Here is a 17,953-nt window from a genome sequence, read left to right as displayed (position 1 = left end):
CAGAGAGGCCTTTGTGAAGGATGTCAACCTCACATGGGGGGTAATAATAGCACCCAACTTGTAGTCATCTGCAAACAGTGTCAGCCAGGGCACCTTCATATTGGGCTGGTCCTCAGAGGTGTGGATTTCAAACATGAGGGAGGTCCACAACCTGTGGTACTTCACTCGTGACTGTTCAGCAGTCTGACATGGCATTTTCTGCTTTCGCACTGTGGGTTCTATCTGTGAGACAATTTGCAGGCCACCTACTGATGTAGGGATTGCTGCCTACCTGAGTGTGTTTGTGCATGATTCCTGAGTGGGGAGTGATATCCAAGGATTAGATGGGCTGCCTATCTTATCTATTCCATATTGTCACATAGTTATTGCACATGGCACAATGCTTATAGGGCTGCAGAGTGTCTACAGGTCCCTCTACAGTGGATGACAACTGTGGGCCTTGTAATGTGAACACCGGGATATGTACTGGGTGGGCAACAGGAAAAAGTAGCAAAACCCACCCCCCCAATGGATATGGTTCTCACACAAACATAACAACCCCCCCACAGACAGGATACTGTTCTTGCACACAGACACACACACACTTTTACATTTGCCAGGACTGAGATTAGAACTCCTACCTAACTAGTTATTTGTACTATAGTGTTACACAGTTGTTGCACATGCCACAAAGGTTATAGGGCTAAGGCCTGATGAAAGGAACTTCTATGGTGACAGACATCTTCAGGACTCCTAAAGTAGGGCAATGGGAAGTGTACTGGGTTTGAATGGACCCAAAATCTTTAACTTATAAACACACACACACACACACACACACACACACACACACACACACTTACATTTGCTAGGACTGTGATTCGAACTCCTACCTAACTAGTTATTTGTACCATAGCATTACGCAGTTATCAGACATGCCACAGAACTTATTGGGCTGAAGCCTGATAAAAGGTACTTCTATGGTGACAGACATCTGCAGGACTGCTAAATTAGGGCAAATGGGAAGTTCACTGGGTGGGAAAGGCCTGTTAATTCCTAGATCCTACTGACAATTCTCTAAGTGCATAAGCATGCCCAGTGTGACCTTCTATAGTAAATGTGGGACTCCATTCCAGGGACTTTTGTACTCCAGTCCAGTTTGTTTTGTTCTACAGCCATACCTCTCAACCTGTTGGTGCAGGATATCTGGAGATAGCCTATCAAAATGGGGAGACAATGGCCTTTGCAGTGATTGTGACTATTTCTCTTAGTAATGTACGGGTTGCTAGAGTTACAGGGTTTGTTTTAGGAGACATCTGACATATATATGACATTTGACAGTGTCATGTATTGCTTCAGTACCTCGTGACATACCTCGTCAGATCATAACAGTGATTTACCAGAGGAATACAGGATGGATGATGCACACACCAATATTATGGGCCAAATGGAAGGCATTCTTGCACAATCCAGCCTGTTGAGAGGTGTGCCTACAACAAATTAACTGCTGGAGCTGTGGAAATAGTCAAGCACCTTGGTGAAATATTACAATGGTGGAATCTCTGTGCATTTCTGTTCTGGCATGGTCTGATTTTTTTTCCATCAGTAATATAGGCATCAGGCAGGATAGGGCATGACCAGATAAGATTTGTAGTGGATAGGGTGTGTGGGTGGGTGAGGTGTCCTGAGTAGAAGGTGTGTTGTTGGTAGGCCTATACTCTTTTACATAGGGTAAGGTCAAGGCTGACTGCACTTGGCACTTGTGTGTGTGTAGTCTGTTGAGTTTTTGACCAGTCTGGAGTGTGTGTGTGTGTGTGTGTGTGTGTGTGTGTGTGTGTGTGTGTGTGTGTGTGTGTGTGTGTGTGTGTCCCACATATATATATATCCTCTCATTCATTTGGCTTGGCTGGCATTTTGGGGTCATGATGTTGTTTAGGATGAGTGATTCTGGGTGTAGACAAGTCACACCATCATCCCATCATCCAGGACTACCTGCAATAAGCGCATTCCCATGTTTAGACTCCTAGCCCTGCCTGTCGACTATACAGAGCATCACAGAATGTCCAGATTTATGACTCATATATCTGGTTGTTTAAAGTCAGATATTATTGACAGTTGACATTGCAGTTTCAGACTTCATACCCTTCATACATTCTAATACGATCATTCCATCAACTTTATAACATTATTAGAGCAGTATTTCAAAGATGTCCTTCTCTTTGAACCTTTATCACCCCATTATTCATGGCTTTGTCCAGATTTTGGGCTCTCTGAGGTTGGTAGATTTGCTCCTAGCAGTTAGCAGCATGGCCTTTCTTTGCATTTTGTAGACTGTGTTATGTTGGTGTTATGGACGTTCATGTTCAGACATCACTCTAGTTGACAGCTGGATGCTGCATTTTATGGGGGACTATGGAGAGTAACCCATTTAGCATAGTTGTGTGCCGTATCTTTGAGACTACAGGCATAACAGTATCGACCACAGGTCAGATTGTTCTGGTTTATTAACTTCTTTTCTTTCACTTCTTATCTTCCACTGCCATACTGCCACTGCCACTGTGATATGCTCACTGTGTGTAAGTCTGTAGGTGAGAATTTCATGGATGTCACCATGTGGGAGGGGGGGCCTTGAGACATTTCTGTAAGGTGTTCTACAGCTGATCTGTTGAGTGAGGCTGGGGGTGAATATGGGACCCCTACTTTGACATCCATGCATGTGACCTATGAGCCCCCAGTTATTTGGCTCACCACATATACAGCATGGCATTTGTCAACTAGAGTGGTACTGCATAGTGTGAGTAAGCCAGTACTGGGCATACACTTCCTGCTGTCCCACGAGGGCAACTATATCAGATGCATCGCAGTATACTGCCTAGGCATCCATTTTAAGAGAAAAAGAGAGATCAGAGATCAGTCCCTTATTACTGTATTAGTGTATGTACTGCTATGTTCTTTGTCAAGGCCACTGCAAAGCTGGGGCATACACCTCTGTCTGCACAGGGGGGTAGGCTCAGGATGTCCCTCTCCTCCCTGCAGTCCTGTGCCTCCTGTGACCTTGGTGGCAATGGTGGGGGGGTTGTGCCTTTCCTGTTTTGTTTGTCTTGCTGCAGCTGTTTCTGTAGGATCATATTGCATGGCACATACTATGAAGATGTATGGCGATGTGGAGACTACTGACTAAGAGGCTTGGATTCACTGTCATGTCAAGGCAGTGGAACCTTGACTTGACCCACACAACACATGCTCTATAATGATCCTGGTTTGTCATGTTGTGCGCATGGAATTCTTCTTAGGGTGTGTGTTGCATTTCTGATGGGGTCATCAGCGCCCGGGCTCCAGTGCATAGTCAGCATCCCAGCCAGCTGGCGCCGGATGTCCCCCCAAATGGCAAATGGTGGTACAGCTGTGAGACTGGCAGATGTGAGTCGTGATAGCTTTGGTCGGGGTGATGCTTTGTTTGTTTGCATGCACATGCAGTCTGGCACCCAGTACCTCTGGGTAGTCTGCTACATCACATGACATCCAGGAGATATCCCCAGTTGGTCTTTTGCACATACTGACAGATCAAAGCAACAACAGCCTCTAACATTTTTTGCTAGTTTTGTCAGTTAAACTTCCCCTGTATATATACACCTATGGTGCAGAGTTTGTAGGAAAATTGAGACTGGAAGGTGTTTGCATAGTTTATAGTCGTGTGTGCAGATGCTGCCTGTGTGATTGGCTGACTTTGAGACATTCCACCTGCCAGCTTTTTTACTTGTATTTGAGTGGCTGTATTTTTCTATTTCCCTTTTTTTTCTTTTCCCCCTTCCTATTTCTGCCCCTTTTAAGCCCTGAGGTGCGACACGCAAACCCGCTGCCTAAATGCAAACAGTGCTATTTCTGTAGTTTTTTTTTGTTTTTTTTTTAAGTCCCAGTGCACACCGCGCACATCCGTTTAGCTAAGGTAAACACATTTTAGCAGAAATGGCCCTTTCTGGACATTAACATGCTCTTCATTTCATGGCGTAAGACATTATAGCCTCAGACGCACCCCCCTTAATTAGCTGTCCTTAGCTAAGAGCAAACCCAGGCAACAGAGCTCCAATGTCTTACAGCAAGCATGACACACACCCTTTTCATGTTAGCTGCTCCTCCTGCCTACACTATCCTGTTCTAGCACCTACACGGTTAGGTGAAGTGTGTGGACTTAGAATATTTTGTGATTCAGTAAATTTCCCCTCATTTGTATACCCCACTGCCTTAGTCCATAGTTACTGCTCTGACACGGAGGCTTTCCCCTTGACAAATGGTGTTTTCTGGTAATGGTTTGATTCCGCATGCCATTGACTATAATGGCAAAATGCAGATTTCTCCAAAAATTAAGTTTTAATATTTTTTTTTTTATTTTCAGCATGATCCCGTTTGCACACTACTGCTTTATGCTTAAACGGCTGAGATCGGCCAAAAAAAAATACATTGATTTTTTATTAAATACTTTCCCATGCCAATGGCCATATATTTGGCCATTGGCATGCCTAAAGTTTATAATACATACTTTTATTTGAGCTATCATGTCTCCATTTTGTTATTTGCAGAAATGTGTTCGGTTAGTAACCAAACACATTTCTACAACTAGCAATGTTCTTGCACGGATGCCTGCCTGCTTCCTGAATTGCTAATTCACCTCATCTGCATGGTTTTCACCAGAAAATGAGGTAATTAGCATTGTGCATGGCTTTCTGTGCAGGAACAGTGTCAGCAGGCTCGTGCACATTAGATCAGCTGTTTCCTGAATCGCTCGGCGGCCATATTCTGTGAAGGAGCGGCTACACTGTTCCTGCATGGAAAGTTTTGTTTAATGAATCCTGGGGGTAGTTATTAAAATAAGAATAATTCTATGCTCTGAGTCTGACTAGCTGAAATTTCAACCAGCCTGAGTTTCCCACCACAGTGCTGACTGAGAATATCCATACATTAAGCATTATATCCCAGGATGTACCAAGGAGATTTAAATCTCCTACAATTACCCCACAATGTATATGCACTGATAAGATATAATTTGTTAAATCATCCAACTCTGTTATTTCTGATTTTGGTGGTCTAAAATTCCTGCTTTTCGGACTAGCGTTTCCCTGTGTTTATAACCATTGTGATGCATTCTTTGTTACTAAACTCTTTTGTACCTGTAAATCTTTGTTTTTCTTACCAAAATCATTACACCTCCCACTTGCATTGTCTTGTAGTGCTATTGCTCATGACATGCATGATTTAAAACCCTCATGTTTCAGTGCATTTCCTGATATCACACCTTCTTTCAGCACCAGACTTTTGTTTTTTTTTTCAGCTTTATGCAATGTCTAACAACTTCTATCAATGACTGATGCTGACATGCTGAAAAACCTGCTTATTTCTCACTAAATGTCTAAGCAGGTCATTTGCTAAGATTCTCCTTCTAGCCTTTGACAGGTATATTCATCTTTGCCAAACATGTTAGACCATGATTAAAGCTGATGGGCAGACAGAGTCCCATCCTTTTAGTTGCACTGCCTTCTTACCATAGTTACTGTTCCAACCAATCATTTTTTATTGCTTCTGGCTTTGTGACATTTCCTGAAAGCAATTTCTGAAAATATAACTGTAATCCCTTTTCATAAATTAAAGACATTAAATCTATACATTCCTTTGGTACAGAGTGTGTATCATTCATATTAATACCATTTGTGCCTGTGTGCACCATAATTCTGGAATAGGTCTTGTTAGATGTTTAAAGTGTTCACAAGGCCTCAACAATGCTGTTAATTCTGGTACCTGGTAAACAAGAAGTCACTCTGCCTTCATTACATTTATTAATCTGATTACTGAACCCCCTAAACTACTTTTCTCTTAGAGGCTGATTTACAATCCAACAGTCTCATTACCATGATACTATATCAAGTGCGATAAAGGAATTTCCTGGTACATCAGAATCCACTGGTCTGTCACTTCCTGCCCAACAAACTTCCTGTTTGCCTTTAAAGATGTTTTAGTATGGTAACTGGTCTTGATTGAGGAATTTACTTTTTTATGAGTTTTTATATTTTTTTCCGATCATTTATTTGTCCCCATGAGTGAGTGATATTTTCATTTTATCCAATTCTGCATGAGTTATCCTGTTGCTGGTTATAACATTTGATAAAGTCATTGCTTTTCCCTTCCCTTTACTTATTTATTTATTTATTGTGATATTTACAAGTTGCAATTATTACTTTCGCTCTTTCTTTGTAATCCATATCACTGATATTGTACCTGGTTGCATGTGCTACCTTTTCTCTCTCTCTCCCTTTTTTTTTTACATTCACTGGGCATTTGTCTCTGAAATCATTGTTGTTCCTTTCATCTAGTCAAGTCTAGTCTAGTCTCTTCATTGTTGTTGTCATTATGGGTATTTTTCTACTTGGTATGGAGTAAGAAGGACCTTGTTATAATATGTTCTAAGTTATCTTCATTTGCTTCTCCTCACAGTGTCTGATCAGTTACTGGCTTTACTATTTACTTCTCAAACCCAAGGGAGGGAAAAAAAAAAAAAAAGCAAATGGAGCCACCGAATACCCCATTAAAATATATTTGCAGTACTCAGTGGCTCCGTTTGCTTTTTTTGTTTTAGTATTTACTTTACAGTTTTCTTCAGTCTTCCACTCCAGCCAAAGATGAAGTGGGACAGTAGTTTTCTATGCAGTATACACAGTCAGCTGCTATGTATATATTTTTTTCATTTGTTTTTATTACTGTAAATGTTGTTTAATAGATAGCTCACTTTTACACAACTAATGTTTTTTTATTACTGGCTAAAGAAAACCTGTAATAGTTGCCAAAAAAGTCTGCATCATTCTTAAAAACTTATGTTATAGTAAGTCAGTTACAGCATGGTTATTCAGTTTCTCTACTCAAAGTATTTTAATAGCTTATAATAACAACAAAAGCACTACAGCAATCTGAAGACCCCATGTATTATAAAATCCACTAAAAGCCTGACGTTGTTCTGGAATATAAGTAAGCATTACAATTTACAAAGTATTAAGTAAGATGCAATACCTAAGAAAGCTAGTGCTTTTCATAGGTGTATACTAAGCTAACAACTACTAAGGTCCTTATAAGCCTAGCCATGTAATCAAAATGTGATCCGCAAATCTGATTAATATAGGGGATGATTTACTGATTGCCTCTGTCCATCAGAGACATAGTTGGCAGACCATGGGTACATTTCTGATTACCTATCCATTGGGCCATGTTGCACTTAAATAGGGTTAAGGAGGAACTCTGCTTCACATGGATGGGGGGCCTGTTCCAGAGAATGTGAATTATCTAATAAACAAATCTATTCCATCCAATATGTCCTATTTATGTCACAAGCAAAATTTAGGTCTTTTAATCTTATAGTTCTGATGCCATTTGTTTTGCATTTGCAAAAATGGTTCATCAAAACAAGGTCCAGGGATGCCTTCAAAACAAGGTCCAGGGATGCCTTGTATGCCAGGCAAAGATCACCTTTCAGAAGTCTGCATGATACAGAGTAAAGAGAAAGGGCATCAATGTGATCAGTGTAGGACATTCCTGTATTCTTTTTGTAAGGGACCTTTATGGACGTTCCAGTTGTTGCATGTTTCTAGTCAGGTACATACCAAAAGGGGCATTATACTCAATGATGGATCTGATGACAGCTGAGTACAGTGGTATGATGATGTCTCAGTACCTAGATGCCATGCCCTTGCTTATAAGTTTACCAATGTAGAAGGATTTTCTTGCTACCTTGGGCACATGTTGGTTGAAGGCTAAGTTACTATCTATATGAGTTCCCAGATCCCTGACTGGTGAATCACATTTAGGGGAGTTTTATAGATGATGCAGTTACCCAGGGTGGCTGACTTCACAAAAGGTACCATAATGTATTTACTGGCATTGAGTTGTAAGCCATGGCTTTGCCACTAAGCATTTGTCTGTGTTTGACCTTCCTGAAGGGTGTTCTTATCTTTGAAGGATTCAATGACTGCTCCCAGTTTGCCATAATTTGCAAACATGGTTAACTAGAGACCTTTGCTATCTAAGAAGTAGATACCAATGTGGATTGGGCTTAGCATACAGGCCTGGAGGAACTCCACTGGTGAACGGCCTCTTTGAAGATGTGATCTCACTGATTCTAACCTCATGGGACCTATCAGTGAGGCAGCTAGCTGTCCAGTGTATTATAAATTGGTTTATACTTAGTTCCATAAGTTTGTTGACAATGCCTGAGAGGTACATTGTATCAAATTCTTTGGCCAGAACTAGGTTGGCAGTATGCACCATTTCACCTCACCCATTGCCTTAGTGACCTTTTCAAAGAAGTGCCCAAGATTGAGTAAGCATGACCTTCCTTTGACAAATCCAAACTGGGATGAGTCCACTGTCTAGAGGTCTCCTATGTCCTGTTGGTTATTTCCATGATAATTCTTTCCATGGCTTTGTAAATAAGACTAGGCAGACTAATGGATCTGTAGTTTCCAGGATCTGTTGAAGGTCCTCCATTATGAAGGTCCTCCATTCATGTAGCACAAAGCCTATATTAAGACTGTAAATTAATAATGACTCCAGGAGTCCTGATACATCAGGAGGGTATCTTAACCTCAAAGTTGGCTTTGGCTGACCTAATTAGCCATCTTAGTTGTCTTTCTTTTTTTTTTTTTTTTTTGATGAGAGAGTTTTTATCTTATGCTTTTGTTGTATGCCCTGTTTAATTTGGTATTCCACCAGGTCAGTTTGTTTCTGGGGTCAAACCTGGGCTTATTTCTGGAAGCTACAATAGCCTCTGTGCAGACATTGACATGTCTGTACAGAGCTTCTGAGGAAATTCAGTATAGGCCGCTGTTCTCGAGGTTTGGAGGGTCAATGAATTTTGAAAAACCATCACTTAATAAAAGGTAACTTGCCTTGGAATAATTCATAAGTGTTACTGGTTTTAATGGGATTATGGAATTGATTTTGATTTCAAAGGAGACAGCTTTATGGTCTGACCTTACCAGGGAGGATGAGACATTGGTGGGAGAGTGCAGTTTTTCCCATATTTGTGAGCATGAGGTCCAGTACGTTGGAGACTCTAGTGTACACACTCAATATTTGGTGAAGGATGTTTGTATTTAGGAGGTTCAGGAATCTCTGTGCCTGTAGATCTAAGGCTGTGTAGGATTCACAGTGTGTAGAGGGGTAATTAAAGTCTCCCATGAGTATGGTATTAGGCTGAATGGTCAATGTCTCCAGTAGATCCAAGTATGCACTGTGAGCTCACTGGGACATGGGACATGGAGGGTGACCTATAGGGTGACCTATAGCTGGCTAGACTATGGTATGGGATTTTGTCTAAGGTGATCTGCATATGGAGAAATTCCTTCTAAAGTTCACTCCTTTAAAACTGTGACAATGATTTCATGGTAGAAGTAACAAGAGTTTAGTTCTTGTTTCTCCTTTAGCCCATATTACACTAATTGTCTTTACAGAACCAGGTGGCACTCATTTGCTATTTCCCATTCCAAGTGAAATTACTCACTTTTGCTTGCAGCATTCAGAATATTCTATCTACATTTGACATGCAAACTTCTTAAATGCCTGTGGCAGATGTTCTGAATCATTCATATTATTCAGATGAGCTGAAAATGAGAAAAAGTGTTTCAGAAATATATACCGAGTGATTCTAATATGTAAATACTTTGGAAAGTAGCTAGGAGAGTTTGACTGGAATAGGTTATTGCCATAAAGAAAGAAATACCAATGTGTCTTTTCAGCTAAAGTAAAGACTATTTTCATCTAAGGTTTATTTTCATTAATGTTTGCTTTTACTTGATCATTTATGGAAAGACCGTGGAGAAAGACCACAAACAATATGTTTCAAAATGAGGTCTTTAATATTTAATATATTTTGTCTACCTGACTCATAGTTGCCGGAGTTCATGTTATTAACAACTGCAGTATGCTATACAAATTGACTTCCACATGGTCTGTAACTGTTTATGTTGTCTACTCTTCTATGTTAAAACAGCCAAAACTGCTGAGGAAGCAACATACAATGGAGTCAGGCATACAGGGTGTGCATGGCTACATGACCTGCACAGAACATCTGCAGCTCCTTCTCCCACAAAACAGAAGCTGTATTTCTAAGGCTACTGGTCTCCACCAGAAATCTTGCAAGCAGTATGGAGTCCCAAAAGTCCCAAAGCCTCAGTCCCCATATAGAAAATCAGTAGCAACATCATACTAACCTACCCGGCTAGTCCTTCTGATATCTCAGGCCCATTGAAGAACCCAAATTGATGGCAACACTGCCAAATACCCTGCCTCTGCATCAGCTGATTGGCTAACCAAGACAGTCATTGTTCTTTTTGTCATGTCTCACACAGTAGACAAAGCATAACGTGCTGCCCTCCTGGATCTCATTTATGTATGAGTCCCTCAGGGATGTTTTTCATGGAGGAGAAGGCCTGGAAGACTTAATGGAAACACTCAGATTTCCTGCATAATCCTTTGTTACAACATGAAATAGTGTGTAAATTTAATGAAGTCCTGTACTGTCAACTCTTCAGTATATGGGTTTGTATTGTCACACATGACAACTCTTCACAGCATGGGCTTTTGTATTGTCACATGTCACAACTCTTAAGTGTATGGGCTTTTATACTGTCACACTTGACAACTCTTCAGTGCATGGGTTTTTGTATTGTCACACGTGACAACTCTTCAATGTATGGGTTTTTGTATTGCCACATGTGACAACTCTTCAATGCATGGGCTTTTATATTGTCACATGTGACAACTCTTCAGTGTATGGGCGTTTGTACTGTCAAGTGTTTCAGATTTCAAGAAAAGTTCCTTTCTTTCTTAATTTCCCTTTTCACAGAGTTTATGCAACATCTATCATGTTTGGGGTGCTGTAGGGCATGCTCGATTGTTTCCTATATATCAAATTTCATATATTTCCTTTGCTGCTTTTGTTTCATTTTTCCTTTTACAGGCAATTTGACCTTCATTAATCAGTGTGGAAAATTATATTTTTCTTACAAGTTATTTGAACCTTTCCTTCCTGTCTTTTACAAACAACTTTTTTTCTTTGTAATAAAATTTTCCAAGTTGGAGCATAATAACATTTCTCCATTCCTGATTCATACCAACATTTTGTTTTCATCTTCTCAGTCCCTATTTTCAATCTTATCAACTTCATTTTACTTATGTATTTACCCATTTATTTACTTATGCAGTATCATTTCTTGTTTCTATCCAAATGCTACGTATTAGACGTATTCCATGCATTTTTCCTCCTGTTTCCATCTTCAGCATATAAAATAAATTTAAAGATGCCAAAAAGCACTAGAGTGATTAACTACAATCCACTCTCTTTTCAGTTACAACACCCCTCACTAAATTTGGTTCAACTTTGAACCCCATATAATCCCAACTGTTCTCTCTAATAAATATTTTCTTTATTTGCAGGAAAGGCATATACTCCCCTTACAAAACTCAACTTCCCTAACATTTATTCATGCATGTTATATACTTATAAATATATCGATTTAGATATATAGGCATAAAATCCATATTTCCTATAATTATAGGTCTGCACTTCATAATATCTCTGCTTTCTTTCTTTTCCAAATTTTCCCTTTCCCTGTTTTTATAAAACTCATGCTCAAAGCCAACACAGGCCTGGAAATATGCTTTCTTTAACTAGATGTACCATCTTGTTTAACTCTTCTACTATTTCCTTCTCCAGCTCTTTATTTTTCGGTTTTGTAATTTTTGTCACATTCCATCTCTTCCTCTTCACTCCTTTTTCTCCCTCATACATTTTCTCCACATACTTCATTCCGCTAAAATACTATCCTCACTCTCAACTATTTATCCTTTTTCGTTTCTCATCTTTTCCATTCTCCCTTCCTCATATTTCAAATGTTTATCTAAAAGGGTCACATCTTCCTTTTTTCCTTTAACCAGTCTTCTTATTTAACAGAAATCCTTTATATTTCCTTCATTTCCATCACATATCTCTTTTCCTTCAGTATCCCTAGCTTTCCTCTCACCTCCCAAAAAAGTCCTCATATTCTTTAGTTACTTGCTTGTACTCTAATTCCCTTACTTCCCTTTCTAACATAATAAAAACCTTTCTATTTTTCTGCTTACACATATCCCACTATTCTGTCCAGTTTCTACAAAAAAAAAAAAAAAAAACTCACAATACTCAACCCACACACACACACACACACACACACACACACACACACACACACACACACACATGCATATATTCATGATTCTTCTACAATGTACTTATTTCTTTTTCTATTATATATGTTCCTACTATATTCTCTATCAATTTCATATTCTCTTTGCCGTCTTTAATATACTTTTCCTATTTGCCAGTTCTATCCCATTCAACCATATGATTAGAAAAGCATACTTCTCAATACCTTCTGTCACTCAATTGATAACAATACATAATCAGTTTATATTCCTTTTCTGTATATTGTTTTTTTATATCTAATCTTAACTTTATCAGTCTTGTCACATTCATATTTCCTATATCCTTATTTTCCTAAAAGTTTTCCTTGTTTTACAGTTAAATTTCTTAATATGTTCATATTCACTGTCACATGTATTTTTTAATTTCTTGTAATACCTCTATCATTTTTCCCTTCATAGCATAATCATATGCAACAAAAAGCCTACATAGCCACCCTCTACCTCTCACACCTGCAACAAATACCCTACGTGGAATAACTACTGTTATATCTAACAGTTTAAAACTGTGGATTTGTTATTTTTCACCCTTTATTATCTGATACATCTGTCATTCTCCAGACCTCCTTCCTCCAGTACCAAAATTTTAATTTTATTCACTGTCATATCTGTACCCACACTGCAACTCTGCCATTTTTCCTACAATGCTCTCATTCAGAATTCTTCTCAGATTTTCCTCTGGTTACAGCCCTGTGGCCCCACCAAGAGGAAAAGGGTACGGGGATTTCTCCAGTACTCCAGACAAATTTTCCTTACTTTATACGGATACCACCTCAGGTCTCCCTTGAAAATAGGGCATAATAGGCTTAGCTTGACTAAACTGGTCAATAATGCATAAATAAAATGAAATGAAATAAAATAAAATAAAAATGAAAAATTGCATGTTTGCATTTTGTGTGGTTTAAATATTTTAGTTACAATATTTTAAGTCTCAGTATTGAGAGAAACTTTTTAGTATATTATGTATCCATTTGCAGTTCATCAGAGGAACTTTTTTCCTTTATTTTCAGGCTGTGCTGGAAGATGTGCATTGGAGTTCGTGGGGACAGCTGTATTTACCTTGTCTATGTCAGATTAACTTTCTCTAATCTTTTTAGACAGCTGCAAGAAATGTAGTACTTTACACACTCATAACTGTTCTGATAATATTCTCTCTGTAGCATACTTGTTAGAGGACGGCTAACATGTAACTCTCTTGACTCCATCTGTAGCATACTTGTTAGAGGACGGCTAACATGTAACTCTCTTGACTCCATCTGTAGCATACTTGTTAGAGGACGGCTAACATGTAACTCTCTTGACTCCATCTGTAGCATACTTGTTAGAGGATGGCTAACATGTAACTCTCTTGACTCCATCTGTAGCATACTTGTTAGAGGACGGCTAACATGTAACTCTCTTGACTCCATCTGTAGCATACTTGTTAGAGGACGGCTAACATGTAACTCTCTTGACTCCATCTGTAGCATACTTCTTAGAGGGCGGCTAACATGTAACTCTCTTGACTCCATCTGTAGCATACTTGTTAGAGGACGGCTAACATGTAACTCTCTTGACTCCATCTGTAGCATACTTATTAGAGGACGGCTAACATGTAACTCTCTTGACTCCATCTGTAGCATACTTGTTAGAGGACGGCTAACATGTAACTCTCTTGACTCCATCTGTAGCATACTTGTTAGAGGACGGCTAATATGTAACTCTCTTGACTCCATCTGTAGCATACTTGTTAGAGGACGGCTAACATGTAACTCTCTTGACTCCATCTGTAGCATACTTGTTAGAGGACGGCTAACATGTAACTCTCTTGACTCCATGACTCCTTGATTCCCGCAGTTTTCATTTGCAGATTATGTGATTCTGATCAAGTCGCTTAACCAAATAGTGACCCCAGACGGTCCTCAAAAAGAGACACTTAGGTGAGTGAATTAATCTGGTTAACAGACAAACAAACAAAAATAAATAAAATACATCCACTTGTATAATTTAAAAGTTTAACTCCTGTTACCCATTAAACCTCTAGTACAGGAGGTAGCCTAGCCTCACCTAATCTATAATAAATCTATCTCTCTATCTAGCTAGCTAGCTAGATAGCTATCCATCAACCTATCCATCTATCTACCCTTGCTGTCATTCTAATGACCAAAGAGTGAGGTATACAGTGTACATACATACACACACACACACACACACACACACACACACACACACACACACACACACACACACACACACACACACACACACACACACACACACACACACACACACACACACACATGCATACATGCACTCACACAAAAATGAAACATGCTCATTCAGTATCAGCCTAAACAGCAGCCTGAGTTTTTGAATAATGTGCTTTTTTTCACTTGTGTACCTGTCTTTTACTCTCCCTACCTCCTTCTGAGTATCTCTACACTATACATTTTCCAGTTCTCATTTGTCCATTAACCTGTTTAAATACTAGTAACCTCTAAGACTGTCATCTCTGAAAGACAGTCAGTTACCTCATAAAAACATTATTTTCCCAGGAAAAATGAGACTATTAATTTACTTTCTCTTCTAAAATGAACAAAATTTTCTCATGTAAGGTAAGTGGTCTTAGTGAGTTTGTCAAGTTCAGTCCTTGTTCAGTTTTTTCTCAATGTTTTCCAGATCTTTTCCTCATAATTTGAAGAACTTTTTTCTCTTTAATTCTGTGTTTAAATAGAAAGTGTCCTCCTGTGTACTTCTTACATTGATATGTAAAAAGTTTATACCTACCACTGCACTATTAACTGTCACAGTTTTATATCTTTTTTCAACTGTGGGTATAACAGAAGCAGAAGATATGCATGCCACATGATTAAATTACATATTATTTCTTAGTACCTCTTACAGTAACATATTTAATTTTATTTACATTTTCCTTTACTTTGTACTTACCGAGGGTAATTTATTCCCCAGAAGAATGGCTTCTGAAGTTCCCCTGCTGGAAATCCTGTAAAACAGTTCAGTTGTGTGAATGATACAGTAAGAATTTATTTTTATATGACACTGATAACAAAAGTCTAACTTCTTAAAATATTGTGCAATGACAATAATAGTATAACGGATCATTCTGCATGCGCAGTATCATATCTACAAAACTTTGGTAAGGATGCTTCACCTAGTTTCATTTACATAAAGTTTTGACAAAGGATAGTACTCTGTGGCTTAAATTTAAAACTGTGCTTTAAAGCCAAAAGTAACACAACATGAAAAACTAATTATATATTTTATTTTTGGTGTAGTGCAGACTTTTTCACAGGCTAGCAGTAGGCAATACCATTTATTCTACCACTGAGTAGTCAATGGCAACCTATTTCAGTTAAATTGTTTATTTTCCTTCCTCATGAGTAAGTTTCAGATTGTGTTAACCAATAACCTGGTTATTTTTAAATCCCAACAGGGTATTGCAATATTTTTAAACTGTGACAGACATTTTGATTCCACTGTTTCAGGAAGACAAATTAATTCACTCTAATTGCTCTATAACAGTAATTTTTAATATAATATGAGACCTTTACTCCATTGCTTCAATTCATGTTTGCTTAAAGAAAAAAAAAACTCATCTTCTCTTCTTAATAAAAATACTGCCTTCTTTGATTGTGGTAATTTAGATGGGGTGACTTTTTCTAACCATTAATTTTCTGAGTATTGTAGATCCAGGTAACATTGTGGTTCTTACCACACAATTTTGTCATTATCTTAACAAAATTGTAGCTTTCAGGTTTAAATGCTGACTCCATGCTATGGCCTCAACAACTATGTAAGAAGGAACCTTTACATTCATTCTTTGAATCACAAGGTTTCCCACCTGGAGATTTTCTTGCTGATATTTTAAATTTATAATACAAGTATATAACACAGTTAGGTTTCCCTACTAGTGGCTGAGTAAAATGTGGAGATTTTGCTGATCATCCTTCACATCTCATGGGGGCTCATTTCTACAATGGCACCAGCAGTAATTTATTGTTTTTATGTTTTTTTTTTTTAATTTTTTTCTTTTCTCTTTCTCCCATGATTACATGCAATCATAAAGTCAGTGTGTATATAACAGAACAATCCAAGAATGTCACTTGGACCACATAAATTTAACCAAAAAAGAAAACTCCAACCGATATGTGTTTCTTAAGTTTATTGAAAATTCATATCAGTATTGTTGGCCCAAATCAAAGGTAAAAACAGACCACTGTCTCCCCACAATGAGCAGCCTAATTATAAAAAAATATATAAATTTAAAAAAATATATATTAAATTATATATGTGTATATATATATATATATATATATATATATATATATATATATATATATATATATATATATTAAATATCAATTATAAAAAAATAATGTGTAGTGCTACATAAATTCATACAGGCTAAAACAACCTTTTAAAATGGGGTAGTACTGGTGTCACCAAATAATTTGAAAGATACAGTACATATTTACAGTGAAATGCTTCAAAACATTATCTTAAGAAACATACTATATGCAATATTTGTATCTTACAATAAATTATGACAACATCCATGGCTGTGGCAATCAAATCAGAAGCAAAAAATCATAAATATTCATTAAGCACTGGTGTAATTTGGGTGCCCATATTAATTACAAAGAGTCTTTAAAACTTCATTGCAAGTGGAAACATTAAATTTATATTTATTAACTTTATCCAAAACTAGCAAACATAAATTTTACTGTAGTATGTCTAAGCATATGTTTCTATAAAGCACTCCTGTCCCACTGGCATCTAATATCACTTATGTGTATTAATATTCTTTGTTTCCAATGCTCTCTGTGTTTACCCAACTTAAAAGGAACCACAATTACTGAAAATAATCTGTATTGCAAGAGATGAAGTGGTGAATATCATAAACTTCATTTATATTAACTTTGGTAAAATGTTTTGTTGCCCTAATAACAGAACAAAAACTGCAATTACCACATGATAAAGAGCCTTTTGGATGGTAGACATCCATTACTTTAGTATTTTCTTCTGTGTCAAGTGACCACTTATGATCTGAAAAATACTGCCCCAAATTTTTCCCTTTTCTATAAGAAACATGACACATTGATGTTACATGATCAGAAAAAATGTATCCATGGTTAAATGATGGCCAATGCTTCTGTATCATTCTCTTAAACAGAAATATATCTGCGCCATAAGTGACTGAAATGCAGAGATCCTTATCACTATGAATTCAAGTTGTTCTTTGCTGACATTCAAGCAAAGTGGACCTTGACTTCATACGAGATTGAATAAGTGTCTCCTCTATCCTATTTTCCTTATAGCCCCTTTTAATAAACCACTATACCGTATATTTTGGTCTCTACCTTAAGCAGTATTTCATCACTTATAATATGTAAATAAAAACTGAGATTTAGGAGCATTAGATATAATATGAGCAGAATGACAATGTTTTGCATGTAAGTAAGGGCTTTTTTACTAAACTTGCATTAAGCATTACATCCAATAGCTTTGTAGCTGTTACATCCAAAAAAGTCACAGAAAATAAACTGTAAGTATAGGTAAAGACAATTCAAAAAATACCATTGAGATAGTCAACAAACCCATTCAAATTCTAAACTGTAGAATCCCATAAAAGCCAGCAATTATCCTAAACACAATGCCACACAGACATTTGCAGTAAAAGAAGGTTATGTACTTGATTATA

General features: G+C 37.8%; 1 protein-coding gene across 1 annotated transcript in view; it reads right to left on the bottom strand.

The window, feature by feature from the left end:
• The window catches only part of PHEX (phosphate regulating endopeptidase homolog X-linked), a 1,091,028-nt gene that overhangs the window by 134,118 nt on the left and 938,957 nt on the right, over positions 1-17,953 (bottom strand). The window contains exon 16 of the mRNA XM_044072288.1: positions 15,181-15,235. Within this exon, the coding sequence (XP_043928223.1) occupies positions 15,181-15,235 (55 nt within the window). The remainder of the gene's footprint in view (positions 1-15,180; positions 15,236-17,953) is intronic.

The sequence above is a fragment of the Protopterus annectens genome, chromosome 5.part0 (assembly GCF_019279795.1).
Source record: "Protopterus annectens isolate FY-2018-M chromosome 5.part0, PAN1.0, whole genome shotgun sequence".
NCBI lineage: Eukaryota > Metazoa > Chordata > Ceratodontiformes > Protopteridae > Protopterus > Protopterus annectens.
This window is presented reverse-complemented; position numbering and strand designations above follow the sequence as displayed.